The sequence below is a fragment of the Geotrypetes seraphini genome, chromosome 5, assembly GCF_902459505.1.
Source record: "Geotrypetes seraphini chromosome 5, aGeoSer1.1, whole genome shotgun sequence".
Taxonomy (NCBI): domain Eukaryota; kingdom Metazoa; phylum Chordata; class Amphibia; order Gymnophiona; family Dermophiidae; genus Geotrypetes; species Geotrypetes seraphini.
In genome coordinates, this window is record NC_047088.1 from 262,430,832 (window position 1) to 262,456,850 (window position 26,019).

At 46.5% G+C, this 26,019-nt stretch overlaps 1 protein-coding gene across 1 annotated transcript in view; it reads left to right on the plus strand.

Annotated features, from left to right (window-relative positions):
- The first annotated feature begins 509 nt into the window (after positions 1-509).
- The window catches only part of LOC117361017 (probable hydrolase PNKD), a 126,545-nt gene continuing 101,035 nt past the window's right edge, over positions 510-26,019 (plus strand). The window contains exon 1 of the mRNA XM_033945783.1: positions 510-682. Within this exon, the coding sequence (XP_033801674.1) occupies positions 528-682 (155 nt within the window). The 5' untranslated portion in view covers positions 510-527. The remainder of the gene's footprint in view (positions 683-26,019) is intronic.

Consider the following 26,019-nt stretch of genomic DNA (forward strand, 5'->3'; position numbering starts at 1 on the left):
AATTTAGTGCTCTGGGCTGAGACAGAAACCTCTACCATGGCTTAGTAAAAGAGTGGCTTAGTGTGGGGCCTGTCCCTTCCTCCACCATTTACCTGTGGGAGAGGGGTGGAGGGGTGCTGAAGTCTCTTTCCACCTTTATTGCTGTGGTTGGGGCACCCTGGTGACTGGCCTGGAGTGAGGTTGTATTAGCAAAAGCAGTACTCTGGAGTTGCTCACCCTTTGACCTTGAGGCAGTGAATTATTTTGCCTAAACCTAGCTTTAGATCTGCTTCTAAGTCTGGATACTTTTTGGAGGAGGGTGACGTTGGCAGCTCTGATGAAAAGACCCCCCCCCCCCCCAGACTGACCTAGCTCCTTCCTTGTGTCCAGGGAGGGGCTGTTGGCACCATTGCAGAAGCAGCAGAGCCCCAGCGCCATTCCGTCTACGACCGCAAGGTGGCGCAGCTCCCCCGAAGCAGGTCAGCGGGGGGCGGGTCCCGCTCTGCATACAGAATGAGGGGGCGGGGCGCTGCGGCCGGAGCTCGGCCATGCCGCTCGTCGTGTTCTCGGCGGCCGCCTGCTGCTGCTGCTGTCTGTGCTGTGGGCTCCTGCTCCTGCTTCTTCCCTGCCGCAGGTTTGCGGGGAGACCCCGCTGGATCCCGAGGCTCATGGCCAGGACGGAGAGACCCTTCTTCAGGATCGCGTGAGTGCCCGCCAGGCCATCGCTGGTCTTCGGGGGGGGGGGGGGGGGATTTGGCCTGAAACGTAGGGAGAGGAGAGGGGTGCACGCAGAGGACTGGTGTGAATGGGGGTGAAAGTGGGGTGCATGCAGAGGACTGGTGTGAATAGGGTACAGATGGGTGAAAATGGGGAGCACGCAGAGGACTGGTATGAATGGGGGTGAAAGCGGGGTGCATGGAGAGGACTGGTGAATGGGGTGCAGATGGATGAAAGTGGGGTGCATGCAGAAGACTGATGTTAATGGGGGTGAAAGCGGGGTGCATGGAGAGGACTGGTGAATGGGGTGCAGATGGATGAAAGTGGGGTGCATGCAGAGGACTGGTGTGAATGGGGGTGAAAGCGAGATGCATGCAGAAGACTGGTGAATGGGGTGCAGATGGGTGAAAGTGGGTGCATGCAGAGGACTGGTATGAATGGAGGTGAAAGCGGGATGCATGCAGAGGACTGGTGTGAAAGGGGGGTGAAAGTGGGGTGCATGCAGAGGACTGGTATGAATGGGGTGCATATGGGAGAAAGTGGGGGTGCATGCAGAGGACTGGTATGAATGGAGGTGAAAGCAGGATGCATGCAGAGGACGTGTGAATGGGGGGTGAAAGTGGGGTGCATGCAGAGGACTGTGTGAATGGGGGTGAAAGCGGGATGCATGCAGAGGACTGGTGAATGGGGTGCAGATGGATGAAAGTAGGGTGCATGCAGAAGACTGATGTTAATGGGGGTGAAAGCGGGGTGCATGGAGAGGACTGGTGAATGGGGTGCAGATGGATGAAAGTGGGGTGCATGCAGAGGACTGCTGTGAATGGGGGTGAAAGAGGGGTGCATGCAGAGGACTGTGTGAATGGGGTGCAGATGGGTGAAAATGGGGAGCACGCAGAGGACTGGTATGAATGGGGGTGAAAGCGGGGTGCATGGAGAGGACTGGTGAATGGGGTGCAGATGGATGAAAGTGGGGTGCATGCAGAAGACTGATGTTAATGGGGGTGAAAGCGGGGTGCATGGAGAGGACTGGTGAATGGGGTGCAGATGGATGAAAGTGGGGTGCATGCAGAGGACTGGTGTGAATGGGGGTGAAAGCGAGATGCATGCAGAAGACTGGTGAATGGGGTGCAGATGGGTGAAAGTGGGTGCATGCAGAGGACTGGTATGAATGGAGGTGAAAGCGGGATGCATGCAGAGGACTGGTGTGAATGGGGGGTGAAAGTGGGGTGCATGCAGAGGACTGGTATGAATGGGGTGCATATGGGAGAAAGTGGGGGTGCATGCAGAGGACTGGTATGAATGGAGGTGAAAGCAGGATGCATGCAGAGGACGTGTGAATGGGGGGTGAAAGTGGGGTGCATGCAGAGGACTGTGTGAATGGGGGTGAAAGCGGGATGCATGCAGAGGACTGGTGAATGGGGTGCAGATGGATGAAAGTGGGGTGCATGCAGAAGACTGATGTTAATGGGGGTGAAAGCGGGGTGCATGGAGAGGACTGGTGAATGGGGTGCAGATGGATGAAAGTGGGGTGCATGCAGAGGACTGCTGTGAATGGGGGTGAAAGAGGGGTGCATGCAGAGGACTGTGTGAATGGGGTGCATATGGGTGAAAGTGGGGTGCACGAAGAGGACTGGTGTGAATGGGGGGTGAAAGTGGGGTGCATGCAGAGGACTGTGAATGAGGTGCAGGTGGATGAAAGGGGGTGCATGCAGAGGACTGGTGAATGGGGTGCAGATGGATGAAAGTGGGGTGCATGCAGAGGACTGGTGAATGGGGTGCAGATGGGTGAAAATGGGGTGCACGCAGAGGACTGGGGTGAATGGGGTGAAAGTGGGGTGCATGCAGAGGACTGGTGTGAATGGGGTGCAGGTGGGTGAAAGTGGGGTGCATGCAGAGGACTGGTGAATGGGGTGCAGATGGTGGAAAGTGGGGTGCATGCAGAGGACTGGTGAATGGGGTGCAGATGGTTGAAAGTGGGGTGCATGCAGAGGACTGGTGTGAATAGGGTGCAGGTGGGTGAAAGTGGGGTGCATGCAGAGGACTGGTGTGAATAGGGTGCAGGTGGGTGAAAGTGGGGTGCATGCAGAGGACTGGTGAATGGGGTGTAAATGGTTGAAAGTGGGGTGCATGCAGAAGACTGGATGTGGTGCATATGGGTGAAAGTGGGGTGCATGCAGAGGACTGGTGTGAATGGGGGGTGAAAGTGGGGTGCATGCAGAGGACTGGTGTGAATGGTGTGCAGATGGGTGAAAGTGGGGTGCATGCAGAGGACTGGTGTGAATGGGGTGCAGATGGTGGAAAGTGGGGTGCATGCAGAGGACTGGTGTGAATGGGGTGCAGATGGTGGAAAGTGGGGTGCATGCAGAGGACTGGTGTGAATGGGGGGTGAAAGTGGGGCGCATGCAGAGGACTGGTGTGAAGGGGAGGAGGGGTCGGGGTGTATGCAGACGGAGATAGTGTATGGTGACTTTGCAGTGCAGCGCTTTTGAAGCTTTCCCTTGAGGATGACAGCGATCCCTCCTTTGATTTGGGCTTTTTACGAGTCACAAAAGAGAGAGAAGCGACTGTCACTTATTGCAAAGAGCCCCAAACAAGCAGTTGCATGGGGAGGGCGCTTTCGGAGCTGTTTTGATTCTATCCACTTGCTGCATTATTTTGGAAACAGCTGTGCAGATTGCCATGCCAGTCCAGCTTTGTGAAGGAAGGGGATAGGATTTGGGCTTTCTCTCAAGGTAGCTTACATTTCAGTATCAGTTTGTACCTGAAGCAGTGGAGGGTTCACGGGAGCTGTGGTGCAATTTGATTTCCCTGGTCCTCAGACCATTCTTCTCCCATTTGCACAATGTAGCCTGATATTATTGTCATCTGTTGTCTTTGAAAGCATGAAATGAGTCCAATAAGAAAGGTGTCGTCTCTTTTTACTTTGTTTTCTTTCTCTTTATTCCTTGTAAGAATGGACACGTTTAAAATGTCACTGACTCCTTGCTGATTGCACAAAGGTAATAATGTTTACATTAAGCAGAAAGACAAAATGTAATTCTAGGAAAAAGAAATACAGCACCTGCACAAATGTGAAACAAAGAATCTTACTACACATATTGACTGTTGGGTTTAGTCTCCTGGAATGTAGTCAGAGACGCCAATCTATCTCTGTACCCCCCTCCCCCAATCAGGCCTTGACTTACCCCAGACTTTACCCTTCAAGTCCCCAGCAACTAGGCATTCTTCAGTTTTGCTACGCTTGTGTGTTTCTCTGCCCAGTTCCAAAATGAATAAATTCCTGAGCTCACAGGGATCCACCAGCTAAATGCAGTAGGTCCCACTCCAGCAGCCCAGAATGCCCCTGTGCTCATTGCAGTCTGAAATGTCCGCTCTATGGGTTGCCACCAACCACCCTTCCTGCACAGAAGAGAGCGACACACTTCATAAAGGGCATGGGAAACCTTTCATATGCTGAAAGATTAGAAAAACTGGGGCTCTTTTTCCTGGAAAAGCGGAGACTTAGAGGGGACATGATAGAGACTTACAAGATCATGAAGGGCATAGAGAAAGTGGAGAGGGACAGATTTGTCAAACTTTCAAAGACTACAAGAACGAGAGGGCATTCGGCAAAATTAAAAGGGGACAGATTCAGAACCAATGCTAGGAAATTCTTCTTCACCGAAAGGGTGGTGGACACCTGGAATTTGCTTCCAGAGAGTGTGATAGGACAGAGTACGGTATTGGGGTTCAAGAAGGGATTGGATGATTTCCTGAAGGAAAAGGGGATAGAAGGGTATAGATAGAGGGTTACTATATAGGTCCTGGACCTGATGGGCTGCTGCATGAGCGGACTGCTGGGCCTGATGGACCTCTGGTCTGACTCCGCAAAGGCACGGCTTATGTTCTTATTTTATGTTCTTAAGAGGAGGGTCAGCCACGGCAGCAGTGGCTCACAGAGTGAGACTTAGGGATCCCTGCCAGCCTTAACAAGGGTGCCACAATTTTGGATGGGTCAGAGCTCCGCCATTGGATGTTAATCTTCAGTTTCATTTCCTTGGCATCTTATATTGTGACCTCTTATTTTAGGACAATTACCTTTGAGAAAGATTGCTATGTTGTAATTTAGGGACAGGGTGTAGTGACTCCCAAGCTGGATTCCTCAAGAAATTCAAATGTAGAATATTTACTTAAATTGAAGATTCCACCATAGTAAAAGGTTCGGGAATCACTGGCGTGCACATTTAGGAGATTACGTTTCCACCAAAATCATGTGACTCGGGGAGATCTACTAGGGGAGATTACTAGGCTCCCTTATGGATACCGTCAGACAACAACTTGGTACAGGGAAAAAAATGCTTCTCATACAACTGGACCTAACGGCGGCATTCGACTTAGTAGACCACAACATCCTTCTACAGATCTTAGATGCAATAGGCATCTCAGATAAAGTATACTCTTGGTTTGAAGGATTCCTAAAACTCAGAACCTACAGTGTAAAATCAAACAAAGAAAAGTCAGAATCCTGGTCAAACCCCTGCGGCGTACCACAAGGATCTCCACTATCCCCTACCCTCTTCAATCTCTACACTGCTTCTCTAGGAACGCATCTGGACAATCTGGGCATAACCACCTATAGTTATGCGGATGACATCACCATCCTCATCCCATACGATCATTCTAAACCTACCATGACAGACAAACTTCACCAAACACTTGAAACAGTCACAACCTGGATGAAAAATCACAAACTTAAACTCAACCAAGACAAAACCAAATTCATCCTCCTCGAAAATGACAAGATCCAAACCACAACCAACCTAGATATAAACGCAATCAAATATCCCATCCAAACCACCATAAAACTACTTGGCATGACCATAGACAGATGCTGCACTATGCAACCGCAAATAAATAAAACAATTCAGAAATCATTCGCAGTCATGAGAAATCTGAGACAAGTCCGAAAATTCTTTGAAAGAACACAATTCCAACTTATAGTACAATCCCTAATACTAGGTATATTGGACTACTGTAACATCCTCTTCCTTCCTTGCCCTGCAACTACGATAAGACAACTCCAAACAATCCAAAATACAGCTTTGAGACTCATCTACTCATTGAAAAAACATGACCACATCACTGAAGCCTTCATCAACTCACATTGGCTCCCAATCCAAGAAAGAATCCAATTCAAATTCTACTGCATATTATTTAAAACCCTACACGGAGACAGCCCATCATACCTGAACAATCGCCTCATCCAAGCACCCACTACCAGACACAGAAAAACGCACTCCCCATTCATACCCCCCCCAATCAAGGAAGTAAAAAGAACAAAACCACACGACGGCCTCCTAGCCACTCAAGCCGCAAGGCTGGACAACCAGATCTCCAACCTTCTGATGACCACCCCAGACTATAGGACGTTCAGAAAAGAAATAAAAACCACACTTTTCAAGAAATTCCTGAAGCAGCAATAACACCACGACCTCTTAGTAACTCTAAAACTGACATTTGATCTACCCATTACTGCACTAATAATAACAAAAGAATCTCCACTATGACCACCTATTAACTCTCTTACAAACCACCCCACCCTCAACAACCCGCTAAATGTTCATAAGATCTACAACTTACCTCTCTAGCTAATCATTGTAACTCTGTTTTTTAAATTAACCTTTTGTAATCCGCCTTGAACCGCAAGGTAATGGCGGAATAGAAATCCCTAATGTAATGTAATGTAATGTAATCTACCTTTTCATCTGTGCTGCAGCTCGTGGCCCTCCTCAGGCATCGCAGCGTTTGGAGCCCACGCAGAAGGACTTATTTCATGGCTCAAATTGTGACACCCTTGTCCAAACATGACCACAGGTTTGAAAGCCATGATCTAGGACCTTTAATGCAGACCCTATAGCCTTTTTAATTTTGGACTGGCTCCACCCTGCGGATGCCTTTGCAGAGATAAAGCCCCCAGAACTTCAGAAAATATTGTCGGTGAGGTTTTACCAGTGACCCAGAACTCCTTTTGTCTTGCTGTGTGCAGCCTGGCTTCCCTCCGGCCACCTGTTTTAATTACTGTGATTGAGAGGTCTATCTCCTGCTTGGTGCTAGTTATTCCCTCCCCCCCCCCCCCCCCCAGTGTGCTGGTCTCTTGGAAACCTTCACCTCCAAATTCAGGACTGAGCTTTTCTGCATTGAATCTTAACTATCCAGCAGTGCCGTCGTGAGGGCGATGGCGCCCCTCCCCCGCCCTCATCACCACCACCCCTCCTGCCGTACGCGCCCACCACCTTCCCTTTCCCAGTACCTTTTTAAACTTCTCCGGCCTAAGCAGCGTGCCCTTTGACGTCACTTCCTAAGTGCGGGTCCCAGAAGTGATGTCAGAGAGAGAGAGTGCCGATGCCAACGCTGGCAGCAACCTCGCGCCGGGGACGTCAAAAAGGTGCGGGGGAAGGGAAGGCAAGGGGCATGCGGCAAGGAGAGGAATAGGGAGGGGCAGAGAGGAAGAGGGTTGCCCCTTCTCAGAGATGACAAGCTAGGGAGTTCTAGGCTGGAGACTTGTTGGCCAGACCCGAATTTGAATTTGCCTGATCCTTTCCATTGACCTCCCTGCTGCAACTGCTAAAATGAAGTTGGGTAACTTGGCATCTCTGCATTCCGTTTGTAAGCCAAGCTCCGACCCCAAGGTATAAAATACTGTGGTTTTAGTGATTTTTTTCTCATGCAAATTAGATGCATGCCTTCCTGCTGTGAGAATAAAAAAATAGTGCGGCCAGGATTATTTGATTTAAGTCCTGGTGTGATTCAGTAACTCCACTTTTGCTACCAGAATTGTTTAAAATTTGAGGTTTTGTTTTTCATAAGAACATAAGAATTGACCCAGCTGGGTCAGACCAGTGGTCCACTCACGCAGCAGCCCTTAGGTCAAAGACCAGTGTCCTACTAGAGTCTAGCCTTACCTGCATATGTTCTGGTTCAGAAGGAACTTATCCAACCTTGTCTTGAATCCCTGAAGGGTGTTTTCCCCTATAACAGCCTCTGGGAGAGAGAAGAACTTCCTTAAGTTTGTACGGAATCTTTGCCCTCTCGTTCTCTTCACTTTGGAGAGGGTGAACAATCTCTCTTTCTCTACTAAGTCTAATCCCTTCATTATCAATTAGTGCTTGGAAATCGATCTGCTTCTTTTGGGCTCTTTTTTTTACTAAGCTGTGGGAAAAAGTGGCCTTCGTATGCCCTTCCGTGGTTCGTTCTTATCTGCTAAGACTATTTTTTTACTGCAGCTAGAAAATGTTCTGAGATAATAGCCATGTGTCGATGCTGCCATTAGCGTGTGGCCATTAATAACAATTAGTGCATGAGTACTTACTGAGAGCTATTTCTAGCCGAAAAGGACTCACCCACTAGCGCATTCTAATGTAGCTAAACTAACCCTCCCCCCCCCCCTTTTTTTTTTTTTTACAAAACCGTGCAAGAGGTTTTTAGCGCTGGCCAGCGCACTGAACGCTTGTGTTGCTCCTGTTGCTTCAATGGTCACGGAGTTCTTATGAGTGCCGGAGCAGCGCAGGGCATTTGGCGCGCTGACTGGTGCTAAAAATCTCTTGCGTGGTTTTGTAAAAGGGGGGTAACTGATTGGCACGGAAACCCCACTCTCCGTCCAGAGATGCCCACTCTGTGGAAAAATTAAAATGATTTTTGTACCCATGGTTTCAATATGCACATTGCAAAATTTCAGCTGAGCTCTTTCAAACTGTGGTCAGGACACACTGGTGCTTACCAAAGGTTAGCAAAAGAGCCCATTGCGTCTCTGAAGAAAGTTAGATTTGATCTTAAATGCGAACCGCCGATTGACCTCCCAGCTGCCTCTTTTACTCGATTAGTTTCATTCTGTGTAGCTCTGTTATCGTACATCTAATATAATAAAGCCCTAAGCGCGCATGCGCACTCCCACCTGCATGCTCCTGTTTTCCGTGCGCTGTAGGGACCCGCAGGTAGGAGTGCACATGCGCGCAGTGGCGCGGAGCCTGTCGTCCGTGACGGCTCTTGCCGTCTGAAGGATGTGAACTGGCCAGGGCGACGTCAGCGGGGGCCGGAAAGGACTTTAATTCCTGCCTCCCAGGCTTCTCCTCCTGCTCCGACTGGGCCTGCGTAAAAAAAACCATAAACCCCCAGAGCTCACTTCGGGTCCGGCAAGAGCTGCGGGTCCTGAAACCTTCCGATTCAAGCAGCGTCTGCAGCACTCTATACACGCTGCTTCGGAGCCTTCTACTGCCCTAATATGCTGGGCAGTAGAAGGCCCCGAAACAGCAGTGTGTAGAGTGCTGCAGACGCTGCTGGAATCGGAAGGTTTGTCGGGACCGTGGGGACGGTAAGGGACTAAGGGAGCCGGCCAGACCGCGGGAAGGGAAAGGGGGGTAGGGGAAATGCTGCTGCACAGGGAACTGGTGTGGGGGGAGGGAAATGGAGGGGGAGGGAATGCTGCTGTAGCTGCTGCACAGGGAAGTGGTGGGAGAGAAATGCTGATGCATAGCTGCCTATAATAGGAGCCCTTGCCCCGATCCAACCAGGCATGTGAGCTCCTCCCCCTATATCCCGTTTAAGAGATCAATCTACCTGCTTTAAATATCAGCAGCAGTAGAAAAACAACTGCTTTTACATACAAGCAGCAGCGAGACATACCGCAACCACCAAGAGCCCACAGACCCGATCCTGCCAGGAGTGTGAACTCCTCCCCCTGCAGTCCATTGGAGAGATCAATCTGCCTGCTTTTAAATATCAGCAGCAGTGGAGATCAACTGCTTTTACACCTAAGCAGCAACGAGACCAGCCACAACCACCGAGAGCACACAGACCCGATCCTACCAAGAGTGTGAACTCTTCCCCCCATGCAATCCGCTAAGAAGATCGACTGTCGGCTCCGGGCGGCTTTCCCGCAGAGGAGAGAATCCTGCATTCACCGTGGGCCTCATCTGGGGCAGCCTCCTTGGAGCGGCTGGGGCACGGGCAGTGTGTCTGGGAGGGAAATGCATGGATGGGAGAACATCGCAGGGGAGGAGACATAGGCATCCTGGGACTGTCTGCCAAGTCTCTTCCCTGAAGAAGCCCTTTCTGGAAACGTCAATCGCTCCTCCTAAACTTACTTGCTCCACTTCATCACTGACGCTGAAACCGTGGATTGAAGACAAAGTTTTATTTTATTTTTCTTTCCAGCTTATGATTTATCTTTAATCTTATCTATTGTTTTTCCCTTTTGTCTTTGTTTTGTTCTATTTCTATCATTTAAATTTCTCCAGAATTCTACTGTTCAACGGCTCCCCCTTCTGCTTCTATTCCTTTCTCTCCTCTCTTCTACCTTCCAAAGTATTTAGATCAATGCTGTCTTGTTAAAATGTTTATTTTATTTTTATTTTTCCTCTAACTCTACTTTTCACTTCTCTATTACCCTCCAGGTACTTTAGTTAGATTGTGAGCCTTCGGGACAGTAAGGGAATTTTTCAAGTACCTTTCTTATTTCTAATCTAATGTATATTTTCTGTAAACCGCTTAGAACCTAACGGATGTAGCGGTATATAAGAAATAAATTACATTACATTACATTACATTACATAGAAGGCAGGGAGAGAGACAGATAGATATAAAGAAAAGAAGAAAGACACAGGGGCAGGGAGAGAGACAGACAGCGGGAGGGAGAGAGAGACAGAAATAAAGACACACAGACATATATTCTAGCACCCGTTAATGTAACGGGCTAAAATACTAGTATTCGAATATAAGCCCATCCAAATATAAACCAGTAATCTTTCCCCCCCCCCAAAGGAGGGGGGGAAGTTGACTCAAATACAAACCAAACTCAAGTCAGTCTTGCAAGGTTATTGTGGGAGTGAGTGGCCTAGTGATAAGAGCTGCTGCCTCAGCACCCCTGAGGTTGTGAGTTTGATCCCTGCCTGATGCTTGAGGATCTGGCCAAGTCATTTAATCCCTCCACTGCTCCAGGTATAAGAGTTTCGATTGTGAGCCTGCCGGAACAGATAGGGGAAAAAACTTCAGAGTACTTGATTGCTATTCAAAGTATTGTAACAGCTTTTGGTGAATCTCTTCATGAAAAGGCAGTAAATAAAACATAAACATAGCAACTACTGGGGGGAACTCGTGTCAGCCATTTTGAGTCGTGAAACTACACAGCTCAGGAGCATGGGAGGATTATTCATGCTCTGGCCCACCACCAGATCAGCAGGGCTTAAGGGAGGCCTGCGACGGGTCTGAGAAGCGAAAGGCTTGAATGGAAACAGACCCTCATTTTTTTGGACCCCAGAATTTAGGTGTATATTCAAGTAGTGTTCCCCCGCGAATTCACAGTTCGCGGACTCACATTTGGGATCTGCTCCGAACACCTCTTCCTGTAGTAAAGTCGGACTACACCAGGGGTAGGCAATTCCGGTCCTCGAGAGCCAGGTCAGGTTTTCAGGATATCCACAATAAATTTGCATGAGATAGATTTGCATCTCAAGGAGGCAGTGCATGCAAATCCATCTCATACATATTCATTGTGGATATCCTGAAAGCCTGACCTGGCTCTGGCTCTTGAGGACCAGAATTGCCTACCCCTGGCTACACCAATCAGGAGCTGCGTGTCAAAGCAGCTCCCGATTGGTGTAGCACAGTGGCCTCCAACTCAAACCCTTTGCAGGGCCACATTTTGGATTTGTAGGTACTTGGAGGGCCTCAGAAAAAAATAGTTAATGTCTTATTAAAGAAATGACAGAAATGACAATTTTGCATGAGGTAAAACTCTATATAGTTTATAAGTCTTTCCTTTTGGCTAATACTGTAATTTATAGCTAAAGAGACATAAGATGAAGAAATGGTTTTATTTTACTTTTGTGATTATGATAAACATACCGAGGGCCTCAAAATAGTACATGGCGGGCTGCATGTAGCCCCCAGGCCACGAGTTTGAGACCACTGGTGTAGCCTGGACTTTACTACAGGAAGAGGCGGTTGAAGTAGACCGCGAGTGATTTTCTCCAGCTGCCCTCTCCTGCCTCTTGACAGGCGTATTTGCAGTTTTTCAAAATTCACGGGGGTTCCTAGAACGGAACCCCCGTGAATTTCAGGGGAGTACTGTATTCTACCTTTATAGAATTCATTACCTACTGTAATTAGATCCAAACCAAAAAATACATGGCAATTTGGAAGGCCTTGAAAATATGATTGCTCACTAAGAGGCCCTTTTACCAAGCTGCGTTAGATTCCAACGCATGCCCAATGAAGCTAAAATATTTGGGATTTTGCCAGGTACTTGTGACTTGTATTGGCCTCCGCAAAGATGGAATAGCAGATGGCAGATAGGGAGCCAGTGAAGTGACTTAAGGAGAGGGGTGACATGAACGTAGCGAGGTTGGTAGAAGATGAGTTTTGCACAGATTGCAGGGGGGAGAGGCGACACTGCGAGATACCAGTTAGATTTAGGCATTGGTGGAATGAGGCATTATGACATCACAATCTCAGCTCTGGAATGTTGCTGTTCTTTGGGTTTCTGCCAGGTACTTGGGACCTGGGTTGACCACTGTTGGAAACAGGATACTAGGCTTGGTCTGTCCCAGTATGCAATTTTTATGTGAGCCAAGTATAGGACAATCAAGCCATTGTGACATCACTGCTGAGGTTGGCTCTTAGGCATTGGTGGAATGAGGCATTATGACATCACAATCTCAGCTCTGGAATGTTGCTCCTCTTTGGGTTTCTGCCAGGTACTTGGGACCTGGGTTGCCACTGTTGGAAAAAGGATACTGGACTTGATGAGCCATTGGTCTGATCCAGTAAGGCTATTCTTATGTTCAATTTTGATTGCAGACTGCTTTGATTTTATTTGAGAGGTAGTCTATAAAATCATTTTAAAAGCCCCAGTGATTTTGTGCACTTCTTTGAATCTGTGCAGAATAGCCAAAAGTCGCATTCACTTCCCCCAAAACCAATGGTAAGACAAACAATTAGGAATGATCGCAACAAATAAACCAGAATGGAGTGTTTGGAAGGGAGAGCAATATTTAAACCAGTTTTTGTGCAAACAGGTCCCTTCATTTTGGGCACTTTGGATATTCTCTTACCATCAAGTGGTTATTTTTCATCCTGGTTCATCTGTTGTGATCATTCCTACTGGTTTATCTTTTCACTCACTCCCCTCCTGGCTGGAAATATTGGCTCTGAGCTTAACAGCTCCAGGTAGAAATATTGAGATTTCAATTTACACTGCTGCACTATAATTATGGTAGTCTTATTAGGGCTGAGTGTTTATTGTGGCTCAGCTCGAGTTTCCAATAAATGTCCAGTCCATCAGGAAATATTGCTTACATATTCAAGGGTGAGGCTGTTTTGCGGTGTATAACACAAAGGTGCTTTATGTACACACAAATCTGATGAGTGAGCAGTCTTCTGGCTGTTTTCTTTAAGTGTGTGTACACAGACTGACTGTAAAGGAGATTTGGTGCTCCTGTGCAGTTCATCAGCAGCATTGTCAGTGTCTTTAGTTATTGCGTTGTCTATGGAATTAATTGGCAGGGCTGAATGTCTTGGGGCATACCATCCATTCTCTATCCATTCAGACCGTACAAGTCTGCCCAATAACTGGCCTAGTTCAATATTTAATATTATTTTCTGATTCTAAATCTTCTGTGTTCATCCCAAAGAAGCGTGGGATGAACACAGAAGATTTAGAATCAGAAAATAATATTAAATATTGAACTAGGCCAGTTACTGGGCAGACTTGCACGGTCTGTGTCTGTGTATGGTCGTTTGGTGGAGGATGGGCTGGGGAGGGCTTCAATGGCTGGGAGGGTGTAGATGGGCTGGAGTAAGTCTTAACAGAGATTTCGGCAGTTGGAACCCAAGCACAGTATCGGGTGGAGCTTTGGATTCTTGCCCAGAAATAGCTAAGAAGAAAAAATTTTAAAAAAAAAATTTAAATTAAATCAGGTTGGGCAGACTGGATGGACCATTCGGATCTTTATCTGCCGTCATCTACTATGTTACAATGTTACTATGGATCTCTGCAGGTCTTTACATGAGAACATAAGAATAGTCTTACTGGGTCAGACCAGAGGTTCATCAAGCCCAGTAGCTCGTTCTCACAGTGGTCAATCTAGGTCCCTAGTACCTGGCCAAAACCCAAGGAGTAGCAACATTCCATACAGAATCTCAAAGACTAACAAGATTCTGGAATCCCAAAGAGTAACAAGATTCTAGAATCCCAAAGAGCAGCAACATTCCATACAGAATCTCAAAGAATAACAAGATTCCGGAATCCCAGAGAGTAACAAGATTCTAGAATCCCAAAGAGCAGCAACATTCCATACAGAATCGCAAAGAATAGCAAGATTCCGGAATCCCAGAGAGTAACAAGATTCTAGAATCCCAAAGAGCAGCAACATTCCATACAGAATCGCAAAGAATAGCAAGATTCCGGAATCCCAGAGAGTAACAAGATTCTAGAATCCCAAAGAGTAGCAACATTCCATACAGAATCGCAAAGAATAGCAAGAATCCGGAATCCCAGAGAGTAACAAGATTCTAGAATCCCAAAGAGTAGCAATATTCCATGCAGAATCTCAAAGAATAACAAGATTCCGGAATCCCAAAGAGTAGCAACATTCCATACAGAATCGCAAAGAATAGCAAGATTCCGGAATCCCAGAGAGTAACAAGATTCTAGAATCCCAAAGAGCAGCAACATTCCATACAGAATCGCAAAGAATAGCAAGATTCCGGAATCCCAGAGAGTAACAAGATTCTAGAATCCCAAAGAGAAGCAACATTCCATACAGAATCGCAAAGAATAGCAAGATTCCGGAATCCCAGAGAGTAACAAGATTCTAGAATCCCAAAGAGCAGCAACATTCCATACAGAATCGCAAAGAATAGCAAGATTCCAGAATCCCAGAGAGTAACAAGATTCTAGAATCCCAAAGAGTAACAACATTCCATACAGAATGTCAAAGAATAGCAAGATTCCGGAATTCCAGAGAGTAACAAGATTCTAGAATCCCAAAGAGTAGCAACATTCCATACAGAATCTCAAAGAATAGCAAGATTCCGGAATCCCAGAGAGTAACAAGATTCTAGAACCCCAAGGAGTAGCAACATTCCATACAGAATCTCAAGGAATAGCAAGATTCCGGAATCCCAGAGAGTAACAAGATTCTAGAATCCCAAAGAGTAGCAACATTTCATGCTACCAATTCAGGGCAAGCAGTGGCTCCCCCCATGTCTCTCTCAATAACAGAGTGGACTTTTCCTCCAGGAACTTATCCAAACCTTTCTTAAAACCAGCTACACTATCCACTCTTACCACAACCTCTGGCAATGCATTTCAGAGCTTAACTATTCTCTGAGTGAAAAAAATATTTCCTCCTATTGGTTTTATAAGTATTTCCCTGCAGTTTCATTGAGTGTCCCCTAGTCTTTGTAATTTTTGACGGAGTGAAAAATCGATCCACTTGTACCCGTTCTACTCCACTCTGGATTTTGCAGACTTCAAAAATATCTCCCCACAACCGTCTCTTTTCCAAGCTAAAGAGCCCTAACCTTTTTAATCTTTCCTCATATGAGAAGAGTTCCATCCTCTTTATCATCTTGGTCGTTCTTCTTTCAAACTTTGGTGTTTCTGTGCAGTTCATCAGGTGTCTGGATCCTGGGAGGAGTTGTTGCTCCACTGGAATTCATTAGCAAGGCTGTGTCTCGAGGTGTCCCATGCTCTGTGGCTCTGCAGAGGGCTTTGATGCTCCTGTACTGTTCATCAGTATCTCCAGGGACTCAGCAGATAAGTTGTTCTTATTCATTTTATTTATTTAAGCATTTATATACCACTTATAGTCTAAGTGGTTTACATTCAGGTACTCAACCATTTTTCCCTATCTGTCCTGGCAGGCTCACACTCTATCTAATATACCTGGGGCCATGGGGGGGATTAAGTGACTTGCCCAGGGTCACAAGGAGCAGTGTGGGATTTGAACCCACAACCTCAGGGTGCTGAGGCTGTGGCTCTAACCTGCTTTTTGCTGAGCCCAATTAGACTTTGCATCATTTCATCATTTGCAATCTCTGACTTGTGCTGGGAAATGAAGTTTTAAGAAAGACCCCCAGGGACGTTTTTGTAATGAACTTCCCTGGGACTGCTTTCATCTCTGTGTACAGTCATTTCCTCCTTGTGTCTGGCTGATGCTTTCTTCACCCTCCTAAACAGAATAAATCTTTATTTGGCAGCTTTGGTATACCGTAATCCTCCTAATTGCCTTGTTCTGGTCTGCTCAGCTCTGACAAATCTGAGAGGCTGATGCTCAATCCATATGCGGGCACTTGCGGCAGTTAGCCCTGGACGCGTTCTCGCGTTAGTGAACTTAGAGGGCCAGATTCTGTAAATGGCACCATAAGCAACGGTAGACGCCCTACTGCGGCCTAACTTGATTGTTTTAATTGGCGCGGTAATTGACCGCGCTGTTAAAAAAACAATTAAAAAGTTGTTTAAAAAAGTAGGTGCTGGGAAGCGTCTGCCAAGGTAGGTATCGTAAGTGCATCTAAGGTCACCTAAGGTCAAAGTAGGGGGTGGTGGGGGGGGGGTGGGTGGCGCAATGGTTAAAGCTGCAGCCTCAGCACCCTGAGGTTGTGGGTTCAAACCCCCGCTGCTCCTTGTGACCCTGGGCAAGTCACTTAATCCCCCCATTGTCCCTGGTACATTAGATAGATTGTGAGCCCACCAGGACACACAGGGAAAACTACTTGAGTACCTGAATAAATGCATGTAAACCATTCTGAGCTCCCCTGGAAGAATGGTATAGAAAATTGAATAAAGAGTGTGCAAAGTGTCTGTCTCTGGTAACCAGAGCTGATACTGTGATGTCACAATGCCTGATTCCACCAATAAGAGTCAACCTCATCAGTGATGTCACAATGGCTTGATTGTCCTATACTTGGCTCACATCTAATACATTTTGATTTCTAGAGTGGTGCAGTGGTTAAAGCTACAGCCTCAGCAGCCTGAGGTTGTGGGTTCAAACCCACGCTGCTCCTTGTGACCCTGGGCAAGTCACTTAATCCCCCCATTGCCCCAGGTACATTAGATAGATTGTGAGCCCACCAGGACACACAGGGAAAACTACTTGAGTACCTGAATAAATGCATGTAAACCGTTCTAAGCTTCCCTGGGAGAACGGTATAGAACATTGAATGAATAAAGAGTGTGCAAAGTGTCTGTCTCTGGTAACCAGAGCTGATACTGTGATGTCACAATGCCTCATTCCACCAATAAGAGCCAATCTCATCAGTGATGGCTGGATTGTCCTATCCTTGGCTCACTTTCTCAGCATTTTGATTTCTAGAGTGGTGCAGTGGTTAAAACTACAGCCTCAGCATCCTGAGGTTGTGGGTTCAAACCCACACTGCTCCTTGTGACCCTGGGCAAGTCACTTAACCCATCCATTGCCCCAGGTACATTAGATAGATTGTGAGTGACAGACAGGGAACAGTGCTTGATTACCTGAATAAATTAATGTAAACCGTTCTGAGCTCCCCTGGAAGAAAAGTATAGAAAATTGAATGAATAAATAGTGTGAAAAGCTTCAGCCTCTGATAACCAGAGCTGGTATTGTGACATCATAATGCCTCATTCCACCAATAAGAGCCAATCTCATCAGTGATGTCACAATGGCTGGATTGTCCTACACTGGGCTCACTTTTGATACATTTTGATTTCTAGAGTGGTTAAAGCTCCAGCCTCAGCATCCTGAGGTTGTGGGTTCAAATCCATACTGCTCCTTGTGACTCTGGGCAAGTCACGTAATCCCCCCATTGCCCCAGGTACATTAGATAGATAGTGAGCCCACCGGGACAGACAGCAAAAAATGCTTGAATACATTCATGTAAACTACTGGTCTGAGCTTCACTGGGAGAATGGTTATAGGAAATTGAATAAATCAATTTTAATTCTCAGAAGAACTGAGGCATTTGCAATGCTGGCTAGTGAAACCCTGGTCTACATTGCAGAGACCTGAGTTCTGTGATGGGTGCCATTAGCCATGGTTGCCACTTGGCCGGTGCCATTTTTATGTAGATGTCTGCCAATTTAGGCCAAAAAAAAATTGGCTCACAATTAGAATTCTCCCAGAAGGGAAAGTGTGAAAGGAAAAAGTAAAGTTAATACTATTTAACTTTACTTTTTCCTTTCAAACTTTCCCTTCTGGGAGAATTCTAATTGTGAGCCAATTTCTTTTTTGGCATTTAGGTTGGACTTTATTGGCTACTAAGTCCACAGGGTTGTGCCAATTTAGGCGCCATTTACAGAATGTGCACCAGAATGCTCAGAGGGCTTTGGTGCAGGAGATAATGTGTGCGCCCAAAGATTAGCGCAAAGAGCATGCAAATGTAGTCGAAACGGATGTTGATGAGGTCATTTCCCTCCCAATGCTCAGAGAATAGCACAGAAAATAAAGCCGCCCGTGCTGCTGAAACCTAACGCTAGTTTGGAGTAAGGATTAAGGTGTTTGAAGAGTGGATTTCCCACGATTCTGTCTGTAAAATCAGCCATTTGAAAAAAAATTTAACTTAGGAATAGAAGGAAGCCCGTGCAAGCCCCTAAATCAGGGGTCTTCAAAGTCCCTCCTGGAAGGCCACAATCCAGTCGGGTTTTCGGGATTTCCCTAATGTGCATTGAAAGCAGTGCATGCACATAGATCTCATGCATATTCATTGGGGAAATCCTGAAAACCCGACTGGATTCCGGCCCTTGAGGACTGGAGTTGCTCACCTCTGGGCTAGATCAGGGGTCTTCAAAGTCTCTCCTTGAGGGCCGCAATCCAGTCGGGTTTTCAGGATTTCCCCAATTAATTTGCATGAGATCTATGTGCATGCACTGCTTTCAATGCATATTCATTGGGGGAATCCTGAAAACCCGACTGGATTGCGGTCCTCAAGGAGAGACTTTGAGATCCCTGTCCTACTCTGTGTCTATACCAGACATGGGCAACTCCGGTCCTTGAGGGCCACAATCCAGTCGGGTTTTCAAGATTTCCCCAATGAATATGCATGAGATCTATGTGCATGCATTGCTTTCAATGCGTATTCATTGGGGAAATCCTGAAAACCCGACTGGATTCCGGCCCTCCAGGAGGGACTTTGAAGTCCCCTCCCCTAAATGTTGACAGCGCCTGTGAAACGAATGTGTGCGAGTCGGAGCAAACCCGCATTAAATATACACTTTCGAAATGAAAAAAACAAAAAATAGGAAAGCTTCTAACCGAGGCTATCGCTCGTTCTCGTGTTTTTGGAGTGGTGGGTCCTCAATTATGGAACGCTCTTCCTGTTATTGTTCGTCAAATCTCCTCTTTTATACTTTTCACCTCAGTTTATTACAGTCTAAACTGAGTGAGATTAAGGACTCCTTTTTACGGAGGTGCTCGAGGGCCTTAACGCACGCAATAGCGCGGTTTAAATTCCCGAGCGCGCTAGCTGCTACCGCCTCCTTTTCAGCAGGTGGTAGATTTTTGGCTACCGCGCGTTATAGCGTGGTAATTTTGTGCGTGCGCTAAAAACCCTAGCGCACCTTCGTAAAAAGAGCCCTAAAGCACATTATAACAGCCTTTGTGGGTTTATGTGAACCAATGATGATGTTCATAATAGAGAGTTGCGCGAGGACAGAAATCTCACCCATCCCCGCCCGTCCCCACCAGGATTCTCTCCGTCCCCTCCCGTCTCCGCCAGGATCCTCTCCGTCCCCACCAGGATCCTCTCCGTCCCCGTCAGGATCCTCTCCGTCCCCACCCGTTCCGCCAGGATCCTTTCCATCCCCACCCATCCTCGCAAGGAATTACCTCCATCCCCGCCTGTCCCCATAAAAAGCAGCAATTACTTCTGACAGGATCATCAATTCCACAGTTTCTTTTGCTGTTTTCCTTGTGGAATCTCTTTGGTGGAACCCTTTTTTTGTTTTCTGTTCAGGTAATTAACTTATAAACCCCCTCTTTTACTAAGGCTGACGTGTCCATTATATTATATGGACGAACCCTGCTTCCAAAGCCTTCCATCCCCGTAGGAGTCCCATTGGCCAGAGGGGGGTCCCCGTGGGTTAGGGGGGATTCCCGCAGGACCCGTGGGATTCCCGCGATCCCCGTTCCCATGCAGACTTCTAGTTCATAACCCCAGTGAAGACACCAGGAAGTTACGCGTGTTTGAAGTTCACTTTCCCATTTGTATATGATATCAGAGTGATAAGGTTCACTTTACTTGTCTCAGTCTGTTATATGATTCCGTAATAACAGCAGCGACTTATCCTCATAACCTTCCTCCACTCCTTCATTATCACAAACGCGCTACAATCAATATGATGGTAAAAATTAGCCACAGCTCAGTTTATTAATCAACAACTTTAACAATCATAACTTAATTAACGGCAAACCAAAGAGCTCCTGCCGAGCTACCAAAATATACATTGCTTCAGTGCCCTCGACCCTGCCACCTCAGCAAGAGTCAGAGGAGTGGCATGACCCACATGCCCCTTTACCTGGGTCACCCGACCCACCAGGCACGGCTCCTCGCCAGATGAGCCCCATGACCCAGTAACTCGGGAGATCCGCACTCCCGAGCTACCAGCACCAGCCAAGACAAAAAGGGCGAGCGGGTGGGAAAACCCGCCCTGGAGGACCTCGGACGGAGCCGAGTCCTCCCATGTCCTGCCTCTTAACACCTCATCTCCCCCGTCCCTCACTGCCTCCCCCATTCAGTTTAAACCTGCTATTCCTAACCGGCCCCGCACCCAATCCTCTCCCCTTACATCTTTCCTTCCTAACCACCCCCCCTGCCGATGGGCGGCACTTGGGCCCTACCAGCCCTGTGTTATATTCCGCCCATCGACACAAGGTCTCGGGCTCTCATTTTTTTGAGCAAGTTGTGTTCCGATTTTTGGGATCTGAGATGTTGTGCTTTCATTGTGGTTTAAAAACTAACTTTCCAATTTAGTTATGCTTTTCCTGCAAAATTCTTTGCCTGCTATAACCCCCCCCCCCCCCCTCCTCAGTAGAGGTTTCTACCATGGCCTGGAACGCTAAATACTCCGATGCAGCTCTGATGCTCATGGATTCTATGAGCGTCAGCGTATTTAGCGCTTCAGGCCATGATAGAAACTTGTACCGCAGCTTAGTAAAAGGGTGAGGTCATTAGATAAAAAGCAAATTCTTTGCGCTTTCGGAAATTGCAGAAATAAAGGCTATTTGAGAGATATTTAAAATAAGACTGTATAATCTACTATTTTTAGCTATTTTTTATTGTGTTAGCTTGATCTAATTTTTATTATAAACCACGTATCACTTATATTGGTTGATTTGCACTGATTGTTTGTTGCAGAACAAATTACTTTTAAAGTTTGGTGTTTAAAGCTTTGCAGTGGAATGTTCAAAAGTAATTGTCAGACAAATTAATCATCCCTTTTACAAAACCGTAGCACGGTTTATAGCGCCAGCCGCGGTGGTAACAGTTCCGATGTTCATAGGAATTCAGTGAGAGTCGGAGTTGTTACTGCTCAGGCCAGCACTAAAAAATGCACTATGTTTTTGTAAAAGGGTGGGGTGGGGGTGGGGGTAGGTATATATGTACCAACTCGTCTTTTGCATTCATCTGAGAAGCACTTGCTTCAATTACCATCATTAGATAAAGTGAGATTGATGGAACATGGAAAAGAGCATTTTGTTATGCAGGACCAAGTTTGCGGAATAAGCTGTCGAGTGAATTGCGATCTATGAGAAGTTTCATAAGAATAGCCTTACTGGATCAGACCAATGGTCCATCAAGCCCAGTAGCCCATTCTCATGGTGGCTAATCCAGGTCCCTAGTACCTGGCCAAAACCCAAGGAGTAGCAACATTCCATACAGAATGTCAAAGAATAGCAAGATTCCGGAATCCCAGAGAGTAACAAGATTCTAGAATCCCAAAGAGTCGCAACATTCCATACAGAATCTCAAGGAATAGCAAGATTCCGGAATCCCAGAGAGTAACAAGATTCTAGAATCCCAAAGAGTAGCAACATTCCTACAGAATCTCAAAGAATAGCAAGATTCCGAAATCCCAGAGACTAACAAGATTCTAGAACCACAAAGACTAGCAACATTCCGGAATCCCAGAGAGTAACAAGATTCAAGAATCCCAAAGAGTAGCAACATTCCATACAGAATCTCACAGAATAGCAAGATTCTGGAATCCCAGAGAGTAGCAAGATTCTAGAATTCTAAAGAGTAACAACATTCCATACAGAATCTCAAAGAATAGTAAGATTTCGGAATCCCAGAGAGTAGCAAGATTCTAGAATTCTAAAGAGTAACAACATTCCATACAGAATCTCAAAGAATAGAAAGATTTCGGAATCCCAGAGAGTAACAAGATTCTAGAACCCCAAAGAGTAGCAACATTCCATACAGAATCTCAAAGAATAGCAAGATTCCGGAATCCCAGAGAGTAATAAGATTCTAGAATCCCAGAGAGTAGCAACATCCCATGCTACCGATCCACGGCAAGCAGTGGCTTCCCCCATGTCTTTCTCAATAACAGACTATGGACTTTTCTCCAGGAAATTGTCCAAACCTTTCTTAAAGCCAGTTAAGCTATCCGCTATGTTATTGAAAACTTGGCTTTTTTTAATGAGAATTTTTATACCGTTAAATGAGTCGATATTGATGGTTGTAATTGAAAGACTGCTCCATTTGGGAGTAGTATTGATTATTGTATTTTGGGAAGGGCTCTATGGATGTGGAGGTTTACCCCCTTTTACAAAACCATAGCACGGTTTGAAGTGCCGGCCGCGGCGGTAACAGCGCTGAAGCTCATCGGAGCTGTTACCGCCATGGCCGGCGCTTAAAACCATGCTACGGTTTTGTAAAAAGGGGGGGGGGGTTAGTTATTGCAATTATTATTGTATAGAGATGTTTTAGAATTCTCAAGTGCTCTAATACTTTAGTTTTGAGCGATATGGCAAGTATTGAAATCAAATTTTAATTTAGATAATAGTAACGTAGTAAATGGCGGCAGATAAAGACCCGGATAGTCCATTCAGTCTGCCCAACCATACACTCTCCATAAATTATGATTTAATTTAAATTGTCCTTTTTCTTAGATAATCAATATTGCTAGGCCAACTACTGGAGTAATTATTGTTGTTGTAAGGAACAGAATCTGACCAGGAACAACATGAATCAGTAGCAGAATCTGGAATTGTCCATCGTATCCTCTCTGTACCTTGTGGGGTCAAAATTCACATAAAGTCACACTGTAAGTGCACTGAACAACAGAAGGACTTAAGTATTGCCATAGTGAGAAAGACCAACGGTCCGTCAAGCCCAATATCCTGGGTTCAAGGACCCGGCAAGATCCCAAAAGACTAAGAGCTCCTTTTACTAAGGTGCGGTAGGGCCTTAGCGCGCTAGACCTTAACGCCAGCATTGAGCTGGCGTTATTCTAGAAGCGTACCACGCGGTAATTTTGTGCGTGCGCTAAAAACACTAGCACACCTTAGTAAAAGGAGCCCTAAAACCGATGTTACACTGGACTTTCCCAACTCCATCTTAACAATGTTTTATGGACTTTTCTTTTAGGAAATTATCCAAACCATTTGAAGCCCTGCTAAGCTTTTTTTTTAACACATTCTCTGGCAATGAATTCCAGAGTTTACATGTAGAGTGGAGAAATATTTTCTCTGCTTTGTTTTAAATTTACTACTTAGCAGATTTGTTCGATGCCCCTTACGCTTAGTATTTTTGGAAAGAGTAAACAACTGATTCATGTCTACCCGTTCCACTCCGCTCACTATGTTATCAAGTTCTTTCATATTTCTTTGCAGCTGAAGAGCCACAGCTGCCGTAGCATTTCCTCCGAGGGAAATCGCCCCATTCCCGTCCCCTTAATCAAGGGAGTTTACGTTCAAATCTTTTTATTAGAAGGAATAGGTAACATCAAACAACAAATACAACAACGGCAATGAATAAGCTTCCAGGAATACACAAGTCAGTGCGTTGTAGAGGCAAAACAGAAGAAACAACCCCCCAGCCCCGAACTCCCCCCCCCAAACATCCCCCCCCCCCCCGTACAAACCCCCCCCCCATCCCCAAAAGCAAACAAGCGAAAAGACGTAACTCCAAATTGCCAAAGGCCCGTGCTCTGGTGGCCCCCGGGAAAGTTTTTCTTAGCAGGGAATGTCTCCCCATTTAAGGGGGGCTATTTTAAAAATTGTTACAGTATCAGTATAGAGTATAGCTCTTAGGTGGGCGACTCGAGGCCCGGAATCCAGTTGGGTTTTCAGGATTGCCCCAATGAATATGCATGAGATCTATTTGCATGCATTGCTTTCATTGTATGCTAATAGATATAATGCATATTCATTGAGGAAATCCTGAAAACCCAAATGGATTCCGGCCCTCGAGGACCAGAGTTGCCCACCCCTGGTATATCTAATAGGAACAGGAAGCAGTGGTGTAGTAAGGGAGGGGAACCACTCCGGATGCCATCTTGGTGGGGGCACCAGCACCTCTCTGCTCCCCCCACAACATGTTCGTACCCTCCTTTTCATGCCTCCCGTACCTCTTTAAAATCTTTGTCAGCGCGAGCAACTACTCTAGTCTGCTGCTTGTGCCAACCTGACTCCCTCTGAAATCACTTCCGGGTCGCAGGGCCAGGAAGTGACATCAGAGGGAAAGCCAGTGCAAGCAGCAGGCCGGAGAGCTGCTCACGCCAGCAAAGATTTAAAGAGGTTCCGGGGTGGGAAGGGAGGATGTGAGTGTGGCACAGGGGGGTTGGCGCCACCCCCCCAGGCACCTCCCACTCTCACTATGCCACTTCCTGGAGAGAAGGGTTAAAGTGGCTGTTGTACTGAGATATTTGATCATTAGGCATGTAAATAACTGGGAGGCTGCTGGATGTGAGGATCCTTTGGTCACTTGGTACGAAGGTGGTGGACCTCACACACACATCACCTAAATATGATTTTAGACAGTGCTGGGGAGGAGCCTGCTGTTTTGGTACATATGGGTACCAATGACATAGGAAAATGTAATAAGGAGGTTTCAGAAGCCAAATTTAGGCTCTTAGGTAGGAAGCTAAAATTCAGATTCTTCAGGGTACCATTTTCAGAAGTGCTCCCTGTTCTACACGCAGGACCCAAGAGACAGGCAGAGTTCTGGAGTCTTAATGCATGGATGAGACGATGGTGCAGGGAGGAGGGTTTTAGATTTGTTAGGAACTGGGCAACATTCTGGGGAAGGGGGAGCCTATTCCTTAAAGATGGGCTCTGCCTTAATCAGCTCGTAACCCGCCTGCTGGCAGCAGTTAAAAAAGAGCTAGAGCAGCTTCTAAATTAGAAACTGGGAGAAGTCTGACAGTTGCTCAAAAGAGCATGATTTGGACAAGATGTCTTTAATACAGGGGTGTCCAACCCATGGCCTGGCTTGAGGGAGGGGTAGTCCACCCCAGGTGCAGACCATAAGGGGGTGCTCCCGGCCTTGGAGTCATGGTTTGGGAGCTTCTCCTTCTCATGGCCCAGCCCCAAGGCTCTGGGTGGTTCCCCAGGCCCAGCATGTCTTCCCCCTGCTCTCTGCACTGGTCCGATGTCGCCCTCACCTTCTGTCACACTGAAAAATTTGCCAGCGTTGGCAGTGATTTAACAACATTGCTCGCGGCTCCACTTCCTGCTTTCCATCTGCCATGGTCCACCCGGGCGGAAACAGGAAGTTGCATCATTGGAGACATACCTCATCTAGCGTTCGTGTTTGTGTGGCCCCAAACAAAATTTTTTTTTTCTTCCAATGCGGCCCAGGGATTTTAAAGATTGCAAATAATCCATGTCAACTGCTGAGCAAGTTGTAAATAGGAATAACAAATAGTGTTTGAAATATCTGTTAAGACTGGTGAGATTTCATTCAGAATATTGCGTACAATTCTGGAGGCCGCACCTTCAAAAAGATATAAAAAGGATGGAGTCGGTCCAGAAGAAGGCTACTAAAATGCTGTGTGGTCTTCGTGATAAGGCATATGGGGACAGACTTAAAGATCTCAATCTGTATACTTTGGAGGAAAGGCGGGAGAGGGGAGATATGATAGAGACGTTTAAATACCTACGTAATATAAATGTGCAGGAGTCAAGTCTCTTTCAGTGAAAAAAGAAGTCCAGGAAGTTATGCTCTGTGGATTTTCCCTTGAAGATGCTTTATGGCAAAACAGGGCATCGCTGTTGAGACATAGCTTGGATAGTACAACTTTGGATAGACTTCTTTCACTGTTCAGAGAATAATTTGACTGCTGGTCGTCTCTTTGGAGTGAGCATG